The sequence below is a fragment of the Microplitis mediator genome, chromosome 10 (assembly GCF_029852145.1).
Source record: "Microplitis mediator isolate UGA2020A chromosome 10, iyMicMedi2.1, whole genome shotgun sequence".
Taxonomy (NCBI): domain Eukaryota; kingdom Metazoa; phylum Arthropoda; class Insecta; order Hymenoptera; family Braconidae; genus Microplitis; species Microplitis mediator.
This window is the reverse complement of record NC_079978.1, coordinates 6091713-6117911: the sequence shown is the minus strand read 5'-3', so window position 1 is coordinate 6117911 and position 26199 is coordinate 6091713. Positions and strand designations below refer to the sequence as shown.

General features: G+C 31.3%; 1 protein-coding gene across 13 annotated transcripts in view; it reads right to left on the bottom strand.

Moving 5' to 3' along the window:
* The window catches only part of LOC130676640 (uncharacterized), a 149362-nt gene that overhangs the window by 75650 nt on the left and 47513 nt on the right, over positions 1–26199 (bottom strand). For 3 of the 13 annotated variants that reach the window (XM_057482997.1, XM_057482999.1, XM_057482996.1), the window contains exons 2-3: positions 7331–7431; positions 7087–7259 (exon numbers count right to left, since the gene is read on the bottom strand). In XM_057482997.1, the coding sequence (XP_057338980.1) occupies positions 7087–7259; positions 7331–7397 (240 nt within the window). In that variant the 5' untranslated portion in view covers positions 7398–7431. Of the gene's footprint in view, positions 1–3357; positions 4482–7086; positions 7260–7330; positions 7432–10278; positions 10628–26199 lie in introns of those variants that run through there. The other 10 variants (XR_008991464.1, XR_008991463.1, XR_008991461.1 and 7 more) reach the window with 9 other exon arrangements.

Here is a 26199-nt window from a genome sequence, read left to right as displayed (position 1 = left end):
TATTTGGGAATAAAAAGTATGAATTGTGAAATGAGATTAACATATATAATATTTTGCGACAAAAAAAATAATAAACGCTGATGTTTATTTGCCATGTTCCCGGTTTGATTTTTTTGCTTTTTATATTTTCGATTGTTATTTAATGAAGAGTAAAAATAAATGTATTTTACCTCTGGAATAACTTTTTTAAATCTAACCAGACCCAATTAAAAATACGCAGGAGTAATTAGTATACTAATATAGTCCATATATGCACTTTATAATTATTAATGAAATTTAATTTTGAGCCATTGATCAAATCAGGCTATAATTATTTTTTTTTCGGTAAACGTTCTGTAAATTATAAATAATTAATACAAATTAAATAAATTATTAAAAAAAAAAAAAGTGAATTTACAAGCTATTAAATGAAGCCAGTATTTATATATTCAGCGAGTCACGTAGTGACGGTAGATTGCTGGGAGTAATTTAAATTCAAACAACAACTTTAATTATCGCTATGATGTCAAAAGACAAATAATTGAGAATTATTGACACCGAAGGGAAAATTAATTAAAAATAAATAATAATATATTTATCGAGTTAAATATAGTTGGTTAAAATAATTACGCGGTCCGAGGGTCGAGGGACAAGCAAGTTTTTGATGATGATGAGGTTGTCGTAAATAATGAAATAGTTGGGAGATATGTAAAATAGTTTCGATCGTCTGAAGAGGAATAGAACTTAACATATTCGGTGGAGTATTTGGTTGAATTTAAACTTGACATAAGTTGTCAAGAAGTAGTGTCGGTGCCGTGGTGGGAGGCACAGCAATCAAAGTCCGAGTTTACAGACAGAAGTTGACGCTGAGGAAGCTGGAGCAGAGGCAGAAGTAGAACCAGATTCTACTTTAGTATAACTTGGGCAATTTCCGTTACTGAGTTTGCGACTGGTCATGCTCTTTCTGGCAATGTACTAAGTAATTTCTGGAAGATAAGACGAGTACGGATGACATGTGACAGGCAAGCTGAGGCTGCGACTGCGAGACTTGTAGATTTAATAGAAATAGGGAGACTTGTTTCGGTGGCTGTCAATGGAGACACGGAAATCTTGAGCTTTGACGAATTTTCAATTTACTTTTTTCGTTTCATACTACGGCTTGTGTGTGATTGAAAATGTTTTATGGAATATGTACTTTTTTTTTTTATATTTCAGTTGTCCAATTTGACGAACTTTTTTTTTGTGGAATTGAGTTTTCACTCGTCTATTTTTTCTGGCGTTTATCACGTTAATAAAACAAGGTTTCATTCACATTGGATGGGCCAATTGCTTTTTTTGGTGTAGAGCAAATTGCATTCCTGCATGTGTATTCATACTCTGCACACCGCGTCATAAAAGAAAACCGCGGATTTATGAACCATCAATGCGCGATGGACAATTCGCACCCCGCCATCTTTCTGCCAGCTCTGTTATTAATCGACGGCATTCAACTCCAGTCGGTATTTCTATTTTAATGCTTTTTTTATTGTTATTTTTTTTTTTAATTTTACGCTTTTTTTATGCGTCACACAAGCATCAAATTATAATTTATTATTCGAAAAATTATTTTTTAAATAATAAAATATTATTTTTATAATTATTTACCTCAAAACGTATTCATGTCATAATAAGTGTAAATATTTAATTTAAAACTCATAGGCAAATTTTTTTATGATAGTAAAGTTAGCAGACATTTGAAATTAAAAAACATTTTTTTTAATAGATAAATAATGAAAAAAAAATATTTCTATAAAAATGTACATGTCGGAAATTTCATAAACTATATGTGCAATTTTTCATAATATTTATTTTTTTTTTTCTAAATCAAAAAATTAAAAAATGTCTGCTAACTTTATTCTGATAATTTTTTTTTTTACTCTGTTAAAAAAAAGTTTTTATAAACTTGTAAGAAAAAAATTCTTACGTACTTTTGTTTAATCAACTAATTATATTATTAAAAATAATCTATTCAAGTTTTTAAAATTTCTTAAGTTCAGTACCAGCACGATGGTGGCGCTGCGGGCGCGAGAAATGAAATAAAAAATATAAACTTAAGGAAATTTAAATATTAATTAAAAATTATGAATTTTGGCTTAAAATTAATAAAAAAATCCGCAGATTATGGGAAAATAAAAAAAAAAAGCAAAAAGTTGTTGGTCGAATCATATCGACCAGGCTGCGGATGCGGTCCCACTCCCGGGCGCGATCCCACTACTGCCCGCCACGGAGACTTTTGGCTGCTGGGTTTCCCCTCTGGCCCGGTTCGCCTCTCCTTAGCTAACCTGGCCACCCCGGACTCCTCCAGGGTGCCCATATTGATGGCGAGCTTAGTGCGGACGCCCAGTCAACGTGGATCCCGCACCCACAGTGACCCCCGACCTCAGATCCTCCACAACAACTAGCCTCCGAGTAGCCGGATTACAGGAGCCGCCACACTCCCAGCTGAGAGTTCAAGAGCTTATTGTCTATATGAATCACAACCTCGACCTACTTTACCAATTTCACGCGCATGCGCGCTCCCCTCTGCGTGGATTTTAAAAATCATCCCCTAGTTAATAAATAAATAAAAAATTTATTATATAAAAAAAAAAAAAAAAAAAAAAACAATTGTCCTAAGACATTTCAGTGTGAAATTTAGAGAATAGATTTCTCATATTTATAAAAAAAAAAATAAGCACTAGAGAATATTAACGAGAGACAGATCAGCAGCTACGAAATTTAGCTGCTGACTAGCTATAAAATAAACGAGTGCTGACGTTCGTGTATTAAACGAGCGAACTAAACGTGGGATATCCTCCTCTCTCTCTCTCTTTCTGTCTACCTATCCCACACATACCTACACTCATACATTTTATATCTTTATATATAATACGTAGCCGTTATAAGCCAAGTGAGCCAGCAATTCCTCCGTTATCTTAACTTCGTACTCCATTAAACCCTTTAATTAAAGTGGCAATAGGAAAACTATTAAAATTTTCTTATTCCACGAGTGCAGTTGCCCGCAGTAAAGTATAACTTTCATGGATCAAGAGTCAACCATTCGTAGAGCTTATAACGACTCATCCATATGTCTCACCTACACAACCCTAATAAATTACATCTCCAGAACTGGATCAACTCTGTCTTCACCAATAATTCCTATAAATTTATGACAACTCTCTTTTTAAGTCTCTCCTCCAAATCTCCACATTTTTTAAACTTAGAACATAGTAAGACATGTTTCCAGCTGTCGATACAATAGTTACCTTCTTACCTCCTCCACTCAGTCTCAATCGTGAAATGTAAGTCAAGAAAATTCAAAACTAACCATTTCAATTACCAGTTAATTTAATTACTAATCAATATAATTTGTCATCGAGAAATAAATGAATTAGTGTCAACGACAGTTACACCTTTACCGTATTGTCAGAGGAGAATAATTAAACCATTAGTAATAAAATTAATAACCGATGTAACTACATATATATTGTAGACCGGGTAATTTTAATTATCTCATCTAATAGCAAGGACCGAATTGTCGACACGGAATGCACCGCAGTACAACATTGGCGGTGATAGTAGTGTCCACTGGACACTACCCGCATAAATTAGTTGGAGCTATTTGCCGACAGAGTAGAGTACTCTTCTCTGCTCTGCTCTGCTCTGTTCGCAGACTCGACAAGCTCGATCGTTAATGCCGATTACTATGCCGGTCATCAAAATTCGTACAGAGAAAGCACGAGCACTGCTACCATTACCAGTACCAGTACCAGTACCAGCACCAGTACCAGTACTAGGACATCAGCAGCAGTCGGCTCCAATTATCACTAATAATTCATAATCACAAATCGTGTATTCTGTGTGAAGCTTTGTTCGTTTATCCATCGTTTTACTCCATCTACGTCATTTCCCCAGTTGATAGCCAGTGCTCAGTACAACATTCGTATTTGTTTTAATCAATAGAGAACATTATCAACGTCCCAGTATAAGCGGATACGGTTTATTGAATCATCAGTTTCATAAAAACATCAAAATGTTATAATACTTTTTTTTTCTATCATGTTTTGGCGGAACAGGAAGCGTGTAGGTGCACGTACATGCTGGATAATTGGCGAACATTCGCACTAAACCAAATGGCAACATCAATCAATGTCATGAGCAGCAGACACGCAAGTGCCCCAGCTATGCTCTCTATACTCTGAATGTACTCTCTTTGCTTTTCCGCTGTAAATTGCGCCAATAAGGTTTTGTCTATATGCTGGGCATGTGGTACTAATTTCAACTATAATTACGGCCATCGACAAATATTTAGTGCGCTTCTGATTTAAAAATTTTAATTTATTTTAGTTTGGTTTATTTATACAAGAGAGTGAGGGAAGAATTTGTAATTCATTTTCCAGGGTCTTGTAAATTTGTGATACGTGCTGGAGCGATTTGTCGAGATGCTTTTTCATTTTGCCTTGGAGTACTTGTCCGATGGTACTCTGTTACAAAAGCAAAAAAAACATGTGAGATTTTTTTTAGTTTTTAGTTCTAGTTTCTGGAAATAGTTTTAGGTAAAAAATCGCAGTAACGGGATAGGAGAAAGAAAAAGTTTAAAAGTGGTGTGGTGACACGTGTCAAACGACAATGATTTCTTTCACGAGCAGTTATCGTGCTGGTAACAGCTGTTGGCTATAAAGCGATTCAATTTTTGTTGACAAAAAAATACTTTGTGCGGTTCACAGGTCATGGATTACCGCACAATATTCACTCGATTGTTTATTTTCATCAAAATCTTTATTTACTTATCAAAAAATATATTTTTTAACAATATTTTACGCTGAAAAAATAAAATTTTTTTTCTTTAGCCTTTAGCTGTTAGATTCTGGTTTAAATAAATAATTAAATGTACACTGTTAAAAATTTTTGGTGTGAAAAAGGTCACCGAGGGCTTTATACCGTCTGCTCGGTCTAAATTGACGGTGTGAAATTTTTTTTGACATCGTTTGGTGTTATTAGCTCAAATATTGTCTGAGAATATAATCTGTAGTTATACTGTAAAAAATTTTCGGAGTGAATACGGGTTAAATTTGGAGTGAATGTGAAGCGCATGACTGTTTGTTCATTTAATCCCATCGGAGTGAAATTAAATCCTGAAGGGAAATTATTTTAATATTAAAACTCTGAATCGGAGTAAATGCCGATTTGCAAATTCATGAATAAAATCCAGATCACTCCAAAATTACTCCGCTGAAAAACAAAGCTCCTTATTTACTCCGTATGCGGAGTGATTTTTATTTAAGCCCCGGAAGTCCGAGCGACGGAGTGAATTCGGATTTAAATAAAATCCTCAATTACTCCGAGTGCACACCCAATTTTTTACAGTGCACTAAATTTCAAATAATATATAGGTTGCAGCACTAGTATATCATTATTATTGTCGATGTAGATTATAATGAAATAAAAATGAAGTGCCTAGTGTAGAAGTAATCGAGAGTTTTAAATAAATAACTGATACATTTACACCGTCAGTGGTGCGAATGTTCTAATTCACACGGTCAAAAATTCAACACCGTGCATCATGTAACTTTCACACCGGCAGTCTGTTGAAAATTTCAATACCTACACTGAAAAAAAGAAATATTCGTCCCAAATAAATCAATTTATTTGTGGATTTTTTAAAAATATTTCTTAATGACAAATAAATATATTTGGTACAACAAAATATGACAGTAGATTCAAATAATTTTATAATTTGACGGAAATATATAATTTGTTTTTGGTAAGTAATTGATCTATTTGTGATAAAGATATTAAATTTGTGACAAATAACCTAAAATTTGGCGATACTATACATATATTTGAAGCCCTTCTTTATTTGTAGCAATTAGGTAATTTCTTTACCACAAATAAATCACTTATTTCACGCAATTAAACTGCTCAAATATATTATAGGGGAAGAGGGGCAAAAGGGGGTAGGGTAGGCATAACGGGGTACCTCCAAAATTTTATAAAAAAAAATTTGATTTTTTAAATGTTTTTGTAAACATTCTAAAATCACTTCTGTAAATATAATTGAGCATTATTTTGAATATTTTTTGTTAAACTTTTTCAAAAATCGAGTGTCAGTCGAAAAATGTTAATGGCTTTTGTTTTATGATAAAAACCAATAAAAAATTTTTTTTCTTCCTTTGCATCCAATAATTGTGTAAAATGTAATTTTTCTTTATGTAAATTACTTACAAAAAAATTTAATTTAATCATTTTTATTTAATATGCAGAAATTTTTTTTTTTCACCTTTTTAAGGGGGTACCCCATTTTGCCCGCAAAAGTAAAAATTTTTTTGTTTCAACGGCAACTGAAATTTTTGTTTAAGTATCCCGCTTCGCCCCCCCCCCTCCCCTCCTTCCCCTATCTTCCTCACAATTAAATATTTATTTGGCCGTATCCAAATATACGATATCTTTGGCTCAAATAAATTTTTTTTTCAGTGTAATCATTCACACCACCGCGGACTCAAAATTTTTTCCAGTGTACGTAGTTATTAGCTTATTTAAAAAATGGGCTTGGAGATTAGAGATTCCCGCGAAAAAGTAAGCAGATGGATCCCTTTTCTTTATGTGAAGTAACAGTTAGTTAACCGACAGGACAGAGCAAGCAAGAAAAATATATGACCGAGGGTTGAGATTCGCCTTTGTGGTGATCGACTTAGGGCACGTGCCACTGAGAATAGGACAGGACCGTTTGCTTGTTCGGATGATCCGTTACTTATTTTTTTTTAAGAATAACGGTCGGGAAGATTCTCGAGTAGAGGAGCAGAGAAGCGTCCTTGCTGTCTGAAGCCATATATAATGTTCCTTAATTTTAGTACGCTCGAGCAAGTCTTTAGGTAGGGCGCAAAGCCTAGTCTACATACGCTCTGCAAACAGGCTCTGGAGCATTGTTACGCTTGCGTCACCCGGGGATTCTCTTTTCCTCAGCACACCAGAGGACGAACAAAAAGAAATATATAATAAAAATAGAGAAAAAGATAAAGGAAAATGGAGTATAAAAAAAGTTTTAAGCAAAAGGTAAAGTTAAAGAACAGCTCAAATAATAAAACTTACATGAAAGAGTAGTGAAGTTCGACGAGAGTATATCGTAGTCGAAAGAATTGTTCGATCGTGATAACGTTTCGTTTGTATTTCAATCCGTTGTCTATAAGATTGATCTTCAGTCTCTAAAGCTAAATATTTTCCTACTTTGTATTCTGTTATCATCAGATGAATTTTCCCTTCGCCTAAAAAAAATATCATTATTATGGATTACTTTTATTATTATCAGAAAAAAATATTTTTATAAATTTGATACCCCGTATTACCAAGCACAGCTTTTGAAAATGCTCGGTAAAATTTCCCAACGCCAACATTTTTGGCATCCGCGTCCGCGAGTCTCGTTAGCCAGGGCAGCAGCTGAAAATAAATATGTACTTTATATTTTAACGAGTAAATTTTTATAACGTGTAATATAATGAGGATATAGAATATTAAATAGTGGTGCAGCAGCGTTAATATTTGAACAATCGTACTGGACAATTAGAGAAATAGGGAATTGATCAAGTCGGAATGAGGAGAGATCCAGTAACAATGCTGGTGTGATCTGAAGCGAAGCACTCGTACCTATAATTGGAAATGCGAAGCTTCACGCCGACTACAGGGCGAGCTAGCCATAATGATCTACCCGTATTTTACCCAGGAGTGAATCAAGCCCGCATTATCCCCAGATATAGATATATATGTACATATATATGCGTATACAACTGACACGATTGATCGTTGAGCAGTCGAGTTTATGAAAGGTTTCGCCTTTCCCATGCGCGAAATAACCTACAGCATTTGTATTTCCAAAAAATTTAAAAATAATAATAAAATTCAAGTTATTGCTGTTGAAACAAAGAGAGACAGAGAGAGAATAATAAATAATCTCAAGTATTTTTATTTTAATTGCTTCACTGCGTGGACCCTCTTTAAATTCAAACAGTGAAAATACACGCAGAAAATTTTACGGTATTTTTTGCATCAAAAATTTATAGAAAAATGACTATAGTCATAGTAACATTAGGACAGCATGGAATTATTGTACAAATTACCGATACTGTAAAAAATTTTGAAATACACCGAACAGAATTTACAAGGTGCATTGTAATTTTGGCAAAGCAACAGATTAAATTTATACCAACTGCATACTAAATATTCTGATTTAACCTAATAAATTTTACTATGCAGTTGGTATAAATTTTATCTGTTGCTTTGTCAAAATTACAATGCACCTTGTAAATTCTGTTCGATGTATTTTTAAAATTTCTACAGTATCGGTAATTTGTCTAATAATTCCATACTGTTCTCATGTTACTATGACTACACGGAGAAAAATGCAAGTCAAAATTAAATAATAATTACAATCACATTGAAAAATTTGCTATCTCAAATAAAAAATTACAATCCATAAAAAAAATTACGATGATTTGTAGAAAATTAGTTTTTTATTTCAATTATTACTTTCTAGATTGTAATTTCCACTTATCATATTAATTACAATACAGCTTCGTTAAGTTTTCGCTTAGAAAAAATCAATATTTACTTATTCATATGAAAATAGTTCAATGTTACAAAAAGTAGAAATTGTTTTCAGAATTATTAAAAGTTAGTACATTAGTCGCAATTTTTGTTTCGTAGTTGATGAATATTACATCTCCAATGTAATTCTACGTAGGTTACTGTACATTTTAGAATGTCGGTAAGACAAATTGCTACTCCGGGAGATAAAATTACTATTTGAGATTGTAAAAATTACTGTCTGGAATACATCTTTCACAAAGCGCGTTAACTAATATTTACTAAGTACAATAGTACAAATTATTGGTACATTATAATTTTTATTTTTCGCTAGTAAATTTTTTATTGAATGTAGTAATTTTTATAATCAATATAAATTATTATTCTAAATAATATGTTGTAATTTTTACTTTGAGTTTTGTAGAAGTTTTGATTTTATTTTTAACATTTCAAGATTACTTCTTGGATTGTAATTTTTTTTTCAAATTTAGTAAAAATTACTTAATTTTTTTCTCCGAGTATAGTAATTTTTCTATAAATTTTTGATGCAAAAAATACCGTAAAATTCTCGCGTGTAGTGGGAATTCACTATTTACTACTGTAAAAAATTTACAAAGTGAACGCGGATTAAGTCCGGAGTAAATACGAAGTCATTTGATCCCCTCGAAGTGAATTTCACTCCGAATTTAATCCTCGTTCACTCCGCAAATTTTTTACAGTGTACGGTTTTTACTAGCAATAAGTAAATATTCACTGCAAAATGATTTTCACTAGTTCGTTTTGGAGAGTACATAAAAAATTGAGTCTATTTATTTTGAAATTAAATTTTACTGTCATCGAAAGCTATTCCATTCGCTTTTTTCATTATTACCCTATTTGTTTACCTGTTTATTTATTTTTATTTATATAAACATAAATTTTTTTTATTTTTTTGTTAACGTACGTACATTTTTTGGTTAGTAAACTTGTGTCGGAAATAACAGTGTATCGGCGTAGCATGATAGAGTAAATTTGTCAGTCTATATATACCTGAGCACGGAAATCCCAAAAGCTCGTGTAACTAATTGCCGACATTGAATGTCGCAACCGCGATAAAATAACGCAATAATGTTATCATTGGCATCGTTGCTGCAATAAAGTTTAGATAGGCGCATACAATACCACAATATATATATATATATAAATATGTATATATATAAAGTGGCGGTTCAATAGCTTTAAAACTATGGTCATTTATTTAAAACTTTTTTTTGACGAGAATGTGGCCTCATTTAACGACTCTAATCTCCCATCAGAAACAAGGGATTAAATATATAAACAAATATACACATACTTCATGTATGTGTGTATTTATATGGAACAAATTCACGCGACCGCGACTGCACTTATTCAAATCGAGGAAACGTTCAATGGACGAAAATATTCAATGTATATTTAATGGAATAAATTTAGATCGTGCGTACGTCGTCATACTGAGCTGATGTTCATTTGCATATTTTTGTATCATGAACGTCAATCATTCTATAGAGATATGATAGTCAATAAGTTAACGCTTCGGGTACGTAATCAATCTATTGTAATAATAATGCAATCAAAATTTAATGTGATGCTAATGAAGTTTACCATGAATTGATGTTATTAAAATATTTCACAGTCTAATAGCAATTTATATTATAAGTGAATGATAAAATAAAATTATAAAACCTTTTCCAGTATGTGGGTTTGAGTGACAAAGCCAAATAATGCAGAAGGATTCGCGTCAATCCTCAGACTGCGAGACACTGAGTATTCCTCCGGGTTCACTTCAAACTGATAAACTTGATAAATGATGCACGACAGCATTAATACTAATAGTGTGTACATTTTCGCAGTTCCTCGACTCAAAATCATCATAAATCAGATAAATAATTACTTACATAAATTAACACCTTTGCTTTTTTGTTTATTTTAAACTGTCACTATTGTTCAGTGATTTGATAAATTGTCTGTTTGTGTGCATTTCGAAGCATGTTTCTGACTGATAGACACGAATTTTCACTATACGGCAGTCGGCGGAAACCGTACATGTACTAAATTATATTACACTCATTACTGTTATCTCAATGTCGTTCTCCGAATGACGTTGGCTTCTACGTACTTGGAATTAATTTTTCATGTTAATATTTGTAAGGGAGGAAAATAGTATTTCAAGTGAATATCACTTTTTGATTCGAAAAATTCGAATTTGTTGATCATTACATTTTTAACTCGCCTTTGATAAATTGTCAATTCTTTTATTACTCACTGTAAAATATTGGGAGTGAATTCGGAGTAATCACAGATTTTATTTCAATCCGAATTCACTTGGAGTCCCAGAGTTAAAAAAAAAACCCTGCATGCGGAGTAAATAAGAAGATTTTTTTTTTAAGGAGTGATGTGGATTTCATTTAAATTCGTATTCACTCCGATTCGGAGTTTTAATATTAAAATAAACTTTTAGGAGGGAATTTCACTCTGAACCAGAATTTCAATACTAAATTGAACCTCCTTTGGAGTGAATTCCACTCCAAGGAGATTTAATAAATACAGTCATCTGCTTTACATTGACTCTGGATTTACTCTGCTAATTTTTTACAGTGCAGTAACATAGAAATAATTCAAATTTTTATTGAAAAATGAAATAAAAAATTCACGAGTTGTTCGAAAGCTGACGAATAATTAAAATTATTCGATTTGAATTTCCATAAAATATTAACAATCGACTTGACACAAATCATTTATAAGGACGATCTATTCAGTCATTTCTTTAATTTTCATATCTACATCTTCTGTCTAGAATAGACAGAGAAGCTTCGGAATATTATCTCAAGTCTGTGAAATAGGCCCAAATTTCGGGCGTAAGTTGACAAAGAAATTTTTTGAAAGGTTTTTAAATTAGAATACGAGAGTTCAATTGTAAAGGGATTTGAATATTACTGGTATTATTATTATTATTGTAGCAAGCTTGCCGACAATAACCGAATGGAGTGGAAGAGGTTACGATATAGACTTGAATAAAGTTTCCGGTTGCGTATATTATAATAAACCAGGGGGTGGTGTACGACGAGGATTGACCGTGAGCTCGCAAGTCTCCCGTGACGATTTCAAATAGTTGCATGAGCTTGGCTATGTAAATAAGCATTGGACGCGTTCCGGATTCAATGAATTATTCAGCGAGCCATGAGTTTGATATCCGGATATGTGTGAGCGTTTCTGTATCCACCCGTGTCGCTTTCCCATCATATCTATACTTATAAATCTATATCTATATCTATATCAAATCCTCATGCTCGCGGATACTGCGGGATTGACTGCTATTGTTTTTGGTTCACAGGAAATTATTTTAATTCCTTAATATTATTTATTTAAAATATCTATTTGCGTATATGGCTGCATGTGAATAGGAGACGAACGAACATGAGCGGGTATCTAAAATGAAATATGTTGGCGGAGTGATAAATGCTGTTCAACATCAGACGGTTAATGTGATTTTCTCGTTGCTAATTAGATGTGAACATAAATTCCCTCCCAGCTGTACGCTTACAGAATATCTCCTGTTCATACGCGATTCTGTGGTTTTAAAAATAACTATTTTACATTTTTTATTTAATTAACAAAAAAAAAATGCCCTATTTTTTTAAAATTCAGAGCACGGTCATTATAAAGGTATATTTTAGTAACGCAGTATAATAGCTGGGGTTTTTGAGCTGAATAAACACGCTAATATACGTGAATGAGAATTCGCGGTGTAGAAGTAGAGGTAACTGCTACGATATCACGATGATAACTGGAGATGTAAATTTGTGAGGACATGGGAATGTCGAAAACTGCCACAGGCACGTCACGGTAATTTCATCTCTGCTGATCTAAATTATTTATTCTCATGTTTATGAGGTAAACGTCAATTTTGATGAATTAATTGCAGTAAATTTACAACATTAATAAATAAATATATATATATATATATACTAGCAAGTAGTAAATTTTTTTTTGTTATAGCTAACCATAAAAATTATGGAATAAATTTACAAGGCACGTGAGAGCTTTTGTGATTCGCAAAGACTTTGATGTAAATTTATAATTTATAATAAATGATTATAAAATTATGTTCGTATATTTTCATTAACTTCTGTTGTATATAAATAAATCTGAAGCTTAATACTTATTTGATGGTTTTAAATCACAATTATACCCCGTCCTAATGAAGCTCTCCCTCATTCAGAAAAAAAAAATAAAAACCAGAAAAATTTCTGATTTTATGAGAGAAAATTTTTGTTTCAACTCAAAAATCGGGCCTGGCGATTTTGTCCCAGGTGTCAAACTTACCCACACCACTTCTATACATTATAATAAAAGATTTTTCAACAGAAATAAATTTTTAACTTCCCGCTAATAAAATTGCAAATTTTCAATAAAAGGGAAGTTATTGGTTTCGGTCCGATTTTCGAAAATCGAGTTTTCGTCAGATGTCGATGTTTTGAGATCCTAGGAAGCTATTCTGACTATTCCGGGATGGACGCCCGTGTGTATGTGTGTGTGTGATCTTTTTTTTGTCCGACGATATCTTTGGAATGAATCAACCGATTTGAACGTACTTGGTGGCAATCGAAAGAGCTCGTCTAGATTGTCTAGATTTTGGGGTGGATCGGTCATGTAGTTTACAAGTTATACGAAGAATAAAAATAAAATTTTTTTTTATTTTTTGTTTTTTGCGTATAACTTATAAACCACTTGTCCGATTCACCTCAAAATGTAATTAGTTTTAAGTTTTGCGGAGCCCTTTCGATTGCCACCAAGAACATTTAAATCAGTTCATTTGTTCCAAAGATATCGTCGGACACAAATTAAAATTTTTCAGTGAAGGTTTTACCGGCCTAACAAATTTTTGAGCTCGGAGAGCTCGAAAATTCACAAGTAATAATGTTTACGAGCTCCCTGAGCTCGAAAACAGCGGGAAGTTTTGGGGTTGGCCCACGGAGTCAGGCGGTTTTCAGATTTTTTTTCTCTGAAAGAAATTTAAATTTACCTCCTGTAAACTCGATGATTAAGAAAGTAAATAAATGCTCATATATTTCTCACGTTCATAAAGTACTCAATCGAGTATCACTTTTATGTCTTGAGATCGTATACAATAGTCACTCTAAATTGTATGATACTTGTCAGCACATTGTCGTATCAGCCACGCGACCACTAAACTAAAGTTTAATGTACCCACATGTATGCGGCATATGTTGTCAGTAAGAGTTTGTGTGTCCATTTAAATGGCCCTGACTTTGCTTTAGATTCTCATGCCCCTATCAAGACCATCACATCATCCCCCATAAAATTAATCAGCTGTTTCATCAGTCCATAAAAGAAAAATAGTTTTCACTTAAAATAAAAATAAAAATCATAAAAATTTAACGTCCAGAGTATAAATAAATAACCGATTCTACTCTTTGATATTCTCATTAAAAGTTTAATAAAATTTTATCACGGATCCCCGTTGCAATAATTAACTTTCATAAACTTGTTAATTGAGTTTATTTGTTATAAAGGATTAATTTAAATAAATATTGACTGCAGGAGTGGATATCCCTCTGCAAACTAACAATTTTAATATTCCGGCGATAAAATTTGAATTAAATTTTTTTTATAAATTATGTCTGAACATATATATAATACTTGTGGAGATAGCGGTAAAGGTAGAGGGTTTATTTAATAGTACGAGTGGCTTGATATTATGAGAACTGAGATTTCTACATTCATATATATATATACATATATGCATATATATTTATTCAGAGATTGATAAACATTATAATAGAGTCAGAATAACACCGGTGAATGTGGACTATGAAATTACGTAGGATATAGGGGGTTGATTGTGTAACGAAATGAAAACAACGACGCGGAACGACGCGGGTAATACGAGGGTGAGTGTAGAAGGATGTGAACGTGACAATAAAAAAATTTATGTAGTAAATTGAACCATGAAGCGTGTCATTTAACTGGGATCAAATAAAGCGGCTTTTTTAAAATGTGAGAAATTTAATATTTTATTTAAATCCGTGATAATAATCAGTATAATACTTTTTAATGTCATTTAAAGTCGATGGTTGAAACGAATCTCGTGTTATCGGAGGTTAAAATCGGTGATAAATACTTTAAAGTCTTTCAAGGCGGGCGAAGCTGCTAGAGAAAATTCGATGATTCTCTTAGTGTTTGTGTCCGGAACGATCCTTTGAACGGATGATAAGAAAATTTAAATGTCCATTGAATATTTAAAGTGTGCTTAGCTAACAACAGTTTGACCGTTAGAGCAGGCGTTGGGTGATGGAACTAAGAAGGAGACAGAGGAAGAGGAGAAAGGACTAAAAACAAGAGGAAGTCAAGACGAGGACTCAACTCTGTTCAGTAGGTACCTGTTCCCTGGATGTCAAGGACTGTTGTACCCGAGCCGGTGAATAGAACGAGGGGTGAACAGGGGAAGGGATAAAGTGAAGAGGGTTGATGCACTTGTTACATGGGACACCTATTTCCTACACTGAACACTGCTCAGAGGTTCTCAATGTACAGTTACTCTACACGCATGTCTACTATACATAATTAATAGCCTTTTAATTATGAATACCTCTGCGGATCTGTTAATTAAAAAGCTATTAATTAATTTATCATAATTCAATGGGATTTAATTTTAGTTTCGGAAAGTTGTTTGAGGACAAATTGAATCTAAAAGGAAATTGATTTGGTACTTTGATAATAATTCATCGTGGAAATGATAATTAGTGTTTCCATTTTAAATTATTATGTTAAAAGGCTCGGACGTAATCGGATTGGCTAAGTGGATACTAAACTTGGACAAAGTTTAGATGTCTGATGGCGAGAGTACCCTCGCTGGTGCACTCTCTGAGACAACCTGACTGTCTGAAGTGAAAAGTTGTTTTGATCAGACGAAATATTTAGCAAGTTCATGCATAATCATATACCGCTTTACTTTGTACACTTAAACTTGGCACTTGTCGTGTTACTTAGGCGTTAGTCTCTTTGGTTATTTTTTATTTAAATTGGCGCGAGTTTTTAAAAAATTTTTTTGAGCATATAAATAAATCACGGTATGATTTCGGAGTAGGAAATCGTTAGCAGAGTGCAAGGGGATATTCGTGAATAGAATGCTCTGATTTTTCGTAATACATGTTTTTAAATGTGTGCAGAGGTATGAGTATGAGTACGGGTTTAAACTGACGTGTGTGAATATGTGGATGCCGATGGACCCACGTAAAGATTATACTCAGGCCCGGTGCCAAGTTGAAGGCGAAGAGCGTGAGAACGCGGGCAGATGTAGAGACCGAGCCGAAAATACCGCAAGGCGTACATCGAGAATACTTTTCGTTGGCTTGGGGATACGTGTGTATGAGCATGGGGTAAGTTAAGGACAACGAGTGTACTTGGTTTGGTTAGGGAGGGAGGTAGGAAGATCGGTAGGTAGGGTCGAGTTTAAACTTTTTAGGGGAGGTTGAACCCTAGCGTAACTGAAGAAGCCAAAGTTGAACTCGACTCATGAAAACTTCTTGGAACAAAGAAATTTTACTCTACAACAATTTACCATATAATTTTTTTAAACATTATTCTTTGCGCCGTTAATAAAAAACTATGGGCTGTTTAATTTTAATTTTGCTTAATTAAAATTAATGGTGCAGATTAATGACTCGCACTTTCGCTAATTTTGTACGGTTATTTAGCAATTAAGTTTATGAACAAGAAAGCCAGCATATTAACAACTGTCATCAAATAATTATCTCCCCTAGCACCCGCATGTTAAAATAAGACTTATGAACCCTTCAAACAATAAAGTGATTCATAGCAATTGTCGTCTTATCGAAAAATCAATTTCGATTAACCGCCACGTGACGCCATCGTCACGTCAGAGCTCGTAAAAAATAATTCAACTTTTGTAAAAATAAACTTGTCTGCATTTTTTTTTTATTTCAATTAAATTTTTTTCCAGCGAACTGGAAAATTTATCGTAATAACACAGGCTTATATATTAAATCTTTGTAGATAATTCTAGCTCGCCAGGTGTAAGAAGTTGGTTGGGAGGAAAATGAAAAAGGATCTCGTATTCTACTGGTAAATATGCAATTTCTATTCTGCATACTGATTCATCCGTAAAATATATTGCAGTTGATATATGCATGCATATAACTATGAAGAAAACTTGTCTTTTCTTATAACGGTCCCTGGAGTAACTGGCGAGCCAAAGTCCGTTGAGATTTCGTTTAAACTCCACCAACTAGTACATAATATTAGATTATATACTGACTCAATTACCCCTATTTTTATACTTTTAAACCATTTCCAGAGTATGTACATACGGAAAACTTTTCCACATAACATTTTATTTAGAAACAAATACAACTACATCATAACATCGCGGCAGAAATACACTTGTTTGGAAAAACCCCTGACATAAAGAAGAAACAACTTTTTTTTTTTTTATGTTTTCCCAAACTTTTATTACGATTATTTACTGCGTTGACTGTTTAAACTTTTTATTTCTCAGCAGGTTAATTTTTTTATGAGATTCTGTATAGAAGACTCAGGTTTTCTCAAGACGATAAATCATCTTGGCGGAGGGTAGTCACTGACATACAATCCACTCGGAAAACCGTTACCTCAAATCCGATAAAAGAAATGATAGGCTTGTCGGATATTTTCTTCGTCACCGCCTCTTTTTTGTTGCTCGGCTCGGGAATTCCTTTAGCTTTTAAATTTTTTTTAACGAGCATTCTTCCTTACTTTTATGATACATAAATTTTTTTCCGAGTGAAAAATAAAAATTAAATTTAACCACCAAAGAGAAATAAATTTTATTATAAAAAAAAAAAACTATCCAATTTCATTTAAAATTACTTTTAAGAGTCTAGTCAATAAAAGTACTTTAAGGCAATAAATAATTTTTATATGAAAGATAATATTTATAATTTTTTTAATACTAAAATAATATTGTCGGTTGTTTAAATAAATAAAAAATCGGTCTAAATTCATATGGTAAACAGCGCCGAGCTGAGACAGATTATTTATTAACCGAAGCAAGAAGTGGGCGAGATTTCGGCCTTGCACCTGGTAGAGATTCCCATCCACAGAGCACCAGTATACCTGGATTTCTCAAGCTTACACAAACAAGTAAGAACCCTCCTGAATAGTGAATCGGATGGTAACGTTCTTTCTGCTTATCCCAAGCACAATAACGTTACACAACGGCGGCGACACATATACATAACAGGTAACGTATGATTGCACTGTCTTGTCCCCATGAGATATCTTTTGGGACCCTCTTTTTAACGGCACACTGCTATGCTAGCTGCACATATACGTTATCCGTCTTTGACGAAAAAGAAGGGCGAAAGGTATAAGGTTGAATAAAGTTGTGGGGCGAGTTCCAATACACTCGTCTTTGTGTGAGATATTTTCCCATGATCTCCCCTCGGTCTAACCAAGGGCCTGCTTGTAAACTGGTGGCTCGAGCAGAAGTGGGGGCTAGGCAAATGAAGGCCCAGTTCGTATAAAAGACCCGCATATCGTTGATCAAGGCACAGAAGCAAACAGACAACCATCGAGTTAACATCGTGCTCGTGGTACGTCCTCACCGGCAGGTCCGGTGAGGTCGTTTGTTTACCGTCATCATCACGTGGTTAAAATTATTTTAACATCTATACATTGGATTCGATTTACAACTTTTTGGATCCACTGATTATCAACCACCAGTCATCAGTCATCAAGAACGCATCAGTTATTTGGCATCAAGACATCTGGGAATCAGTGATTTCCTTATTCTAATTGCTGATTACATCTTGGAACCATCAACGGACAGTAATCAATCAAAAATGGACACCTTCCAACTACTGATGACGTCAATCAATTAACAATGGACATCTACCAACCAATGATGGACATCCGCAGATCCGAAACTGGACATCTTTCAACCAAAATGGAAATTTTTCAACCATTGATGACATCTGGATCAGACATGGACCTTATCGCAGAGAGCAACACCACAATCATCGAGCTACTGATGAAGAACGTGAGTATTTTTGGCTTTTCTAAATTTAAACGGTTTTGGTGCTTCGATAGACTATTTAAATTGACAAAAATCACTTAAATTTTTCGGTGTGCAGCAATAAATCGGTTTCGCGGCTATAATATGAATAAAAATAAAAATAAAATATCAAACAAGTGAGCAAGTTTTTTATCGGTTTTGCCATAATGTTCAAAAAAATATTTTTGTTGTGCACATTCGGATATCCAGCTTCCATTCTAGCCATAGATGAAAAAAAAAAAAAATGTAAAGTCCACTTTGATTTCCGATGCACTGGTATACTGTATTACATTTTATATGTTTCTATATATCTATGTACAAGATAAATTACCATTTTGTTTCGACTTGAAAGCACGGTATCGAGCAAATTTCGCGTAGCTCAATACTATTTAAATCGAGTTTGAAATCGCACGGGGACATTTCGACGGTCATGTTTTTATTAATGCAAACGGCTATAATTTTTTGTTCATCAAGGAAAAATTCAATACTAATTGTACAACTAATTGAAGGCTATAAATCGCTGGCATTCAACGCGTTCCGATTTATTGCACTTTTTGTCAAAATTTTTATTTGTATCTATTATTTTTTTTTTTTTTAATATTCGGTCCACTCTATCCAGGCACTAAAACCCTTTTTTATATAGAATTTTGTGTGCAGTGTTTGGAAAGTTATTATTTTTTTGATACTGTATATAAATTTGAAATTTTAAAAATTGTTTTTCATGCTGTTTGGAAACTAAATTTGTTAGATGTCTTGTAAAATTTTATTACATATAGTATCACTAACAAATTCATTGTTTATTGATTGAAAGTCTGTAAATTTGTATATACAACAAAAATTTAATTATTTTATTTGTAAATAGTTGATTATTTTGCTCTATGCTCGTCTATATTTATCGATTGTTAAATCGTACTATTATTGCTAAAAAATATACTGAATTTTTTTAAAACCATCAAATTTTAATTTCGAATACGAAATAAAAAAAATTCAATAGTATTGAGCAAAAAAAAAAACAATTAAATCAGTGTGATTTGTTCTGTTATAACTAAAAGTTAAAAACTCTGTTGTGAAAATAACTAAAATAATGGTTGCCGTTCATTAATTGAAGAATTAACAATACTAACATGAACCTGACTGTTTAAAAAAAAAATATGTTTTATTTTTTGATGTTCATTGTTTGTATTCACTGAAGCATATGCTACAAAATAAGGCACCAGTAGTCACACTATATAGTTTAGTTTGTTTTTAAAAAAACGCTCAATTTGTGTGTGCATGCGTACAATAGCTGTGTGGATTAGAAAAGGTCCTGGCTAAATTTTTTAAATTTTTACCATCACATATTCAACAATAAAAGGGCATTATCCGATAAAAGGTTTTAATTATCCAAATTCACATAAAAAAAAAAAAAAAAACTGGAAATTTTATTTTTATTTATTTATTTAGATACTACGGGATCTTTTCTAATTAAATGTTTTTTTTAGTCATAGAATCTAGGCACGTTTTTGAAGTTTTGAATTTTGTTTTATGAGATTTCGATCTGTCTGTATTAGAAAATTATTTTGAAAATTTATGCTGATCACTTGAACTTTTCGCACAAATTAAAAGATTTCAATTTGGCTATTCAAAAATTCGTTTTTTTATTTTGCATACACAAAATTGAACTAATCAGTGATTCAAAAATGGTCGTTTATTAATTTTTTGTTGATTTTTTGACCGACCAAATCCTAAAAATAGTCTAAAAAAAAATATATATAAATGGCAAATTATTAAGAGAGATATTTAAATTTGAAAACCGGACTAATTTGAAAGTTGACTCCCCTCATTATACCGTTTCCGTTTGATAATGATAGTTTTTCAATGGTGTCTGACAAGTGCCTCGTTTGGTTCCTACTGACTACCCCGAGACCGGAAACTGCTTCCCTCCTATATATAAATATCAACTTCCATGAAAACACGGTGTCAATAATATGCACCCTTCGTTGACATAAAACCAGTCGACCAAACAAACATAAAGCAACAAGTTCCGAATCTGGTTCTAATCGCATCAGTTATACGGCCACATGACCAACAATACTTTATCCAGTGTCCTGTAAATCAATTCAGCCGAACATAATATCATCACACATTTTGACTACTCTTCAGATCTTACCAGTACAAATTCATGCTAAAAATTAACAGCAAACAATCTTTTAGTACTTCCAATACGAATAAAAAATTGATAAAAATTTAAAAATCCGTGAACCAGATTTTATTTACAGATATAACATTTTTTTTATTTATATAAATCCACCCGGACATAACGAAAATAGTAACTTTAAATTTCTTAAATGTAAAAAAGGAAAAAAAAAATGATAAAACGTGAAATTTTGTTTCAAATCAAATTATTAACTTTTTGAAACAGTTTTTGCAAAATCAAATTGTTTACTTGCTGAAACAGTTTTTCAAAATTTAATTATTCATTCTCTGAAACAGTTTTACGAAATCAAACTATTTACTTTCTGAAACAGTTTTTGCAAACAGAAATATTCAAATTCTAAAACAGTTTTTCGAAATGAAATAATTTATTTTCTGAAACAGTTTTTTCAAAACCAAATTATTATTTTTCTAAAACAGTTTGAACAAACGAAATTATCTAAATTCCGAAACAGTTTTTTCAAAACCAAATTATTATTTTTCTAAAACAGTTTAAGTAAACAAAAATATCTAAATTCCGAAACAGTTTTTCGAAATTAAATTATTTATTTTCTGAAACATTTTTTTTAAAACCAAATTATTGTTTTTCTAAAACCGTTTAAGCAAACAAAAATATCTAAATCCCGAAACAGTTTTTCAAAATTAAATTAATTATTTTTTAAAACAGTTTTTTCAAAACCAAATTATTATTTATCAAAATCAGTTTTTGCAAACAAATCTATTCAAATTCCAAAAAAGTTTTTCAAAATTAAATTAAGTATTTTTTAAAACAGTTTTTTCAAAACTAAATTATTATTTTTCTAAAACAGTTTTTGCAAACAAATCTATTCAAATTCCGAAAAAGTTTTTCAGAATTAAATCATGTATTTTTTAAAACAGTTTTTTCAAAACCAAATTATTATTTATCTAAATCAGTTTTTGCAAACAAATCTATTCAAATTCCAAAAAAGTTTTTCAAAATTAAATTAATTATTCTTTAAAACAGTTTTTTCAAAACTAAATTATTATTTTTCTAAAACAGTTTTTGCAAACAAATCTATTCAAATTCCAAAAAAGTTTTTCAAAATTAAATTAATTATTCTTTAAAACAGTTTTTTCAAAACTAAATTATTATTTTTCTAAAACAGTTTTTGCAAACAAATCTATTCAAATTCCGAAAAAGTTTTTCAAAATTAAATCATGTATTTTTTAAAACAGTTTTTTAAAAACAAAATTATTATTTTGCTAAAACAGTTTATGCAAACAGAAATATTTAAATTCGAAAATAGTTTTTCAAAATTAAATTATTTACTCTCCGAAATAGATTTTTCGAAACTAAATTATTATTTTTCTAAAAAAGTTTTTGCAAATGAAAATATTCAAATCTTAAAACAGCTTTTCAAAATTAAATTATTTTTTGATTAAAGCAGTTTTTCCAAAACCAAATTATTATTTTTCTAAAACAGGTTTTGCAAACAATACTATTCAAATTCTAAAACAATTTTTCAAAATTAAATTGTTTATTTTCTGAAACAGTTTTTCAAATTAAATCGTTTACTTTTTGAAAAAGTTTTTCAAGCAAAATTATTGATAATCTGTAATACTGTTTTTTCAAAATCAACTTATCCATTTTCTGAAATTATTTTTTTAAAATAAAATTTTTTATTTGATGGAATAATAAATTAATATCATAGTCCGAATATTTCTTGCCTCTTAAAATTTTCGTTTATTCAATCTTACGGAAAATTTATTTGCAATAATAAAAATTCACTTTCCTCAAGAAATAACAGCTTCCAAATTGTGTTTTATACGATCACGAATCAGGATATGAATCAAATTAAGCTGTGATTTTCAAAAATAGCTGTCTGAAATAAAATTACGTACAAAAATCACTTATTTGGTTAAAAATGAAATTAAATTTCAATACAAAGAAAAAATTTTTAAATAATTTTTACCGCTAGAACCATAAAAATTACAAATCTGGATAATAAAAAAATTAATAACAGTTTTCAAATGAAGAAAATAGTTACAAATTTCTACGCATCAAAATTACAAATCTGGATAGCAATGAAATTATACTATACATGGTTCGAATAAAAAATTATTTCGACTATTTGACTCTCAAAAATTACCAAGAAATTTATTTTTTGATTTAAAATAATAGAATTATAATTTTATACATCAAAATCACAAACTGGGACAGCAGTAAACAAACTCCATGTATGATTTACAAAATAACGGGTTTCAAAATTATAATTACCAAAATTTAATATTTGAATAATCTTAAAATTTCATGTAAATAACGAATATTTTACTTAAAATTTTATTAACAAAATTTTCAAACTTTGACAGCAGTACAATCACAGTCAGTATAAATATAAAAATAACAGGTCTCAAAATTTCATTTATCGAAATTCCAAATCGGAATATTACTGGACTCTTGTTTGAATAAAAGACATTTTGATCTCGAAACTTACAAACTTGAACAGCTGTTAACTTACAGTATACGTATAACAGGTTTCAATTTTCTGTTACCAAAATATCAAATTCTGATTAAAAGCAAAATTTGATTTCAATGAGCAGAAAAAATATTTTTAAAATTATTAAAATTTCTGATCTGGATAATAATAAAATTTCATTTTGTCACAACCAAAAATAGTTTTCAAATTTTCCTTCCGATAGACAAAAAAATTGATCAAGGAAAAAATTCAAATGGAAATAGCAGTTTTTCAAATTTGCTCAATAAAATTTAAAAGTTTAAAAATTATCTGGTTTTGGTAAACGTTTTTTACAAAAATTAAAATTGAAAGTTTACGCATCAAAATTACAAACCTGAACGACAGTAAAATTAGACCACGAAAAATTATTCAAATAACAGCTTCAAAAATTTTATTAATCGAAACTTCAAAACAGGATAAGCATTGAATTTTATTTTATTCTCAACCATCCATCCGGGTATTTTTTAATAAAAATTATATTCCTGATACTTACAAAATTTAATGAATAACTATTATTACAAATCATAAAATTTGAAAATTCAATTTATTTTCTACAACAAGATAATCATAATTTAAATTTTATTTGTAAAATTACAAACCTTAACAGCAAAAAAAAATCATATTAAATGACTTAATGATAAAAAATAAAACTCAAACCAAAATATTATCACGACAATTCAGAATGAAAAAATAGCAATTTCAAAAATTGATTATTCAAAATTATAATTTTAAATAATAATAAAATTATATTACGTTTAGCCCAAAGAATGGCAGCCTCAGAAATTTTTAAATTTCGAATCTGAAAAGAAGTTAAATTCAATCAGATCAGTACCAAAAAATAACAGTTTGAAGAATTATGTATCGCAAAATTATAAATCCGGCATTTCTAAATTTTATTTTTTACTGTCCTAAATTTAACTCATTAACGGGAACATATAAGAATTTTACAGATATAAAATTGAATCTATATCAAAAGACGATAGGCTCCAAAATTTTATCTACTAAAATTGCGAAGTAAAATATGGATAGAATTTTAACTCATCAAAAGCGCAATTTTTCAAAATTTGTCTATTTGAATCATATGCCTGTAAAAATTAAAAATAACATCTCATTCCCTACAACGAAGCAGTTTCCAAAATTTTGTATCTCAAAATTACAAATCTGAATACATCTAAATTTTTAATAATTTTGATCATAAAATTCAGAACTATACTCTCAAATCCGAAATACAACAAATTATTCATTCAGTTCCAAAAATTAACCATCAAAATTCAAAATCGAATACTTTCAAAATTTTATCGGAATGCCAAAAAAATTGAACGAAATTTTTTTCCTAAAATTATAAATCTCAATTACTAAATTACAACGCATACCACAAATAAGGGAAATTGATTTCAAAATTCCTCCAAAAAAAATAGCAAAACTCCATTTTAAAAAATTCCAAATCTCGATAATTTCAAAATTATATTTTATCCCTTAAAAAATTATATTACTCGTAAAATTCAAAATCTATATAGTTCTAAAATTATATATTCCATTTCCACCAAAAAAAAAAATTAATGAAAATTCTCCAATCTGAATAAAAAAAAAACTAATAATACCACCAGTTGTTAATAAAAATGAATCATCTATTCATATCTAAAATCAAACAATAAATTTTCTGTAATACTATCTGACATGATATTTTGGTCTGCAAAAAATCGATTAAAGTTCCAACAAAAGAAGTAAAATAAACTAAATCCAGCTTAGATAAAAAAAACGGGAGCATGAAATTTCAATAGCCAAATAGAAAGATTAAAACAAAACGTAAAAAATAGTTCATTAGCTAAAAAAAAACCTGCTTGGACGTCACAAAAGAATGAAAACGGATAAGCCAAATTAAAAATACGTCAAGAAAAAGAGACCGGAAATTCATAACAGTAGTAGTCAGACTCTCGAATAACGGCGTTAATAACCCCCGAGGGTGATTTCAGCCCCTCAAGTCCTCGGGGACTGGAAATCACAACAAAAGACGTTGGAATCGGACCGCAGGAGTCTTTCGTTTCACTGGCCCTTCGGAAAAATATTTTTTTCTCCTTCACTTACACACGCATTCATACCTATAGGTATTTATGAAACGGTTGGTACACGACGTTCAAGTAACTTTCGTTGACCCCACGGTAATTCAAGCCCAAAGGAACATAAGACCGGCTTTATCGGCACTCCAGCTCATGCACGGTGCTCTCACCCTTCTTGTTCACAATTACGCATCCGCTGTTATTACATACGAATGACCCACGAGTAATTTAAGCATCTGAGAAGTATACTATACATATAAATGTACGTGCAAGAAAACCAAATGCTATTTATTTAGGCACACAATAATAGTACGCCTCTACTCGACTCGTATTTCTCGGCTTTCATTGACTCTCCTTTTCTCAAAACGTTTGTCGTCTTCAGCTTACATTATTCGTACATTTCTATTGCTCATTCATCATCACTCAGCCTTTGTATTTTACCAACACCAAAAAAAAAGAAAGAAAAAAAAGAAAAAAAATGTAAAAGAAAAGAAAATTATAAATTGTTTGTTGTTATGTTAAAAAGTATATTTTGTGTTTTATGCTGGCATATACAGTTGTTACCGCCTATTGTTCATTATTAGTGCTTTGTAGCTAACGCTCACACCTTTCTAGGTACTCGACAACTTCGGCGAAGCTGATCCCGACCACCGTCACCTCCAATTCAATCCAAATTAACGGTTGCTGAAATTTCGTCCTCTCTTGGGGGCGCACAGAAAAATACCAACCGGAAAATTCAGTTTTCAAAGGACAACGAGTAACAATAGAAGGAAGTCTCTGGTTTTTAACTAATGGTTCCAAA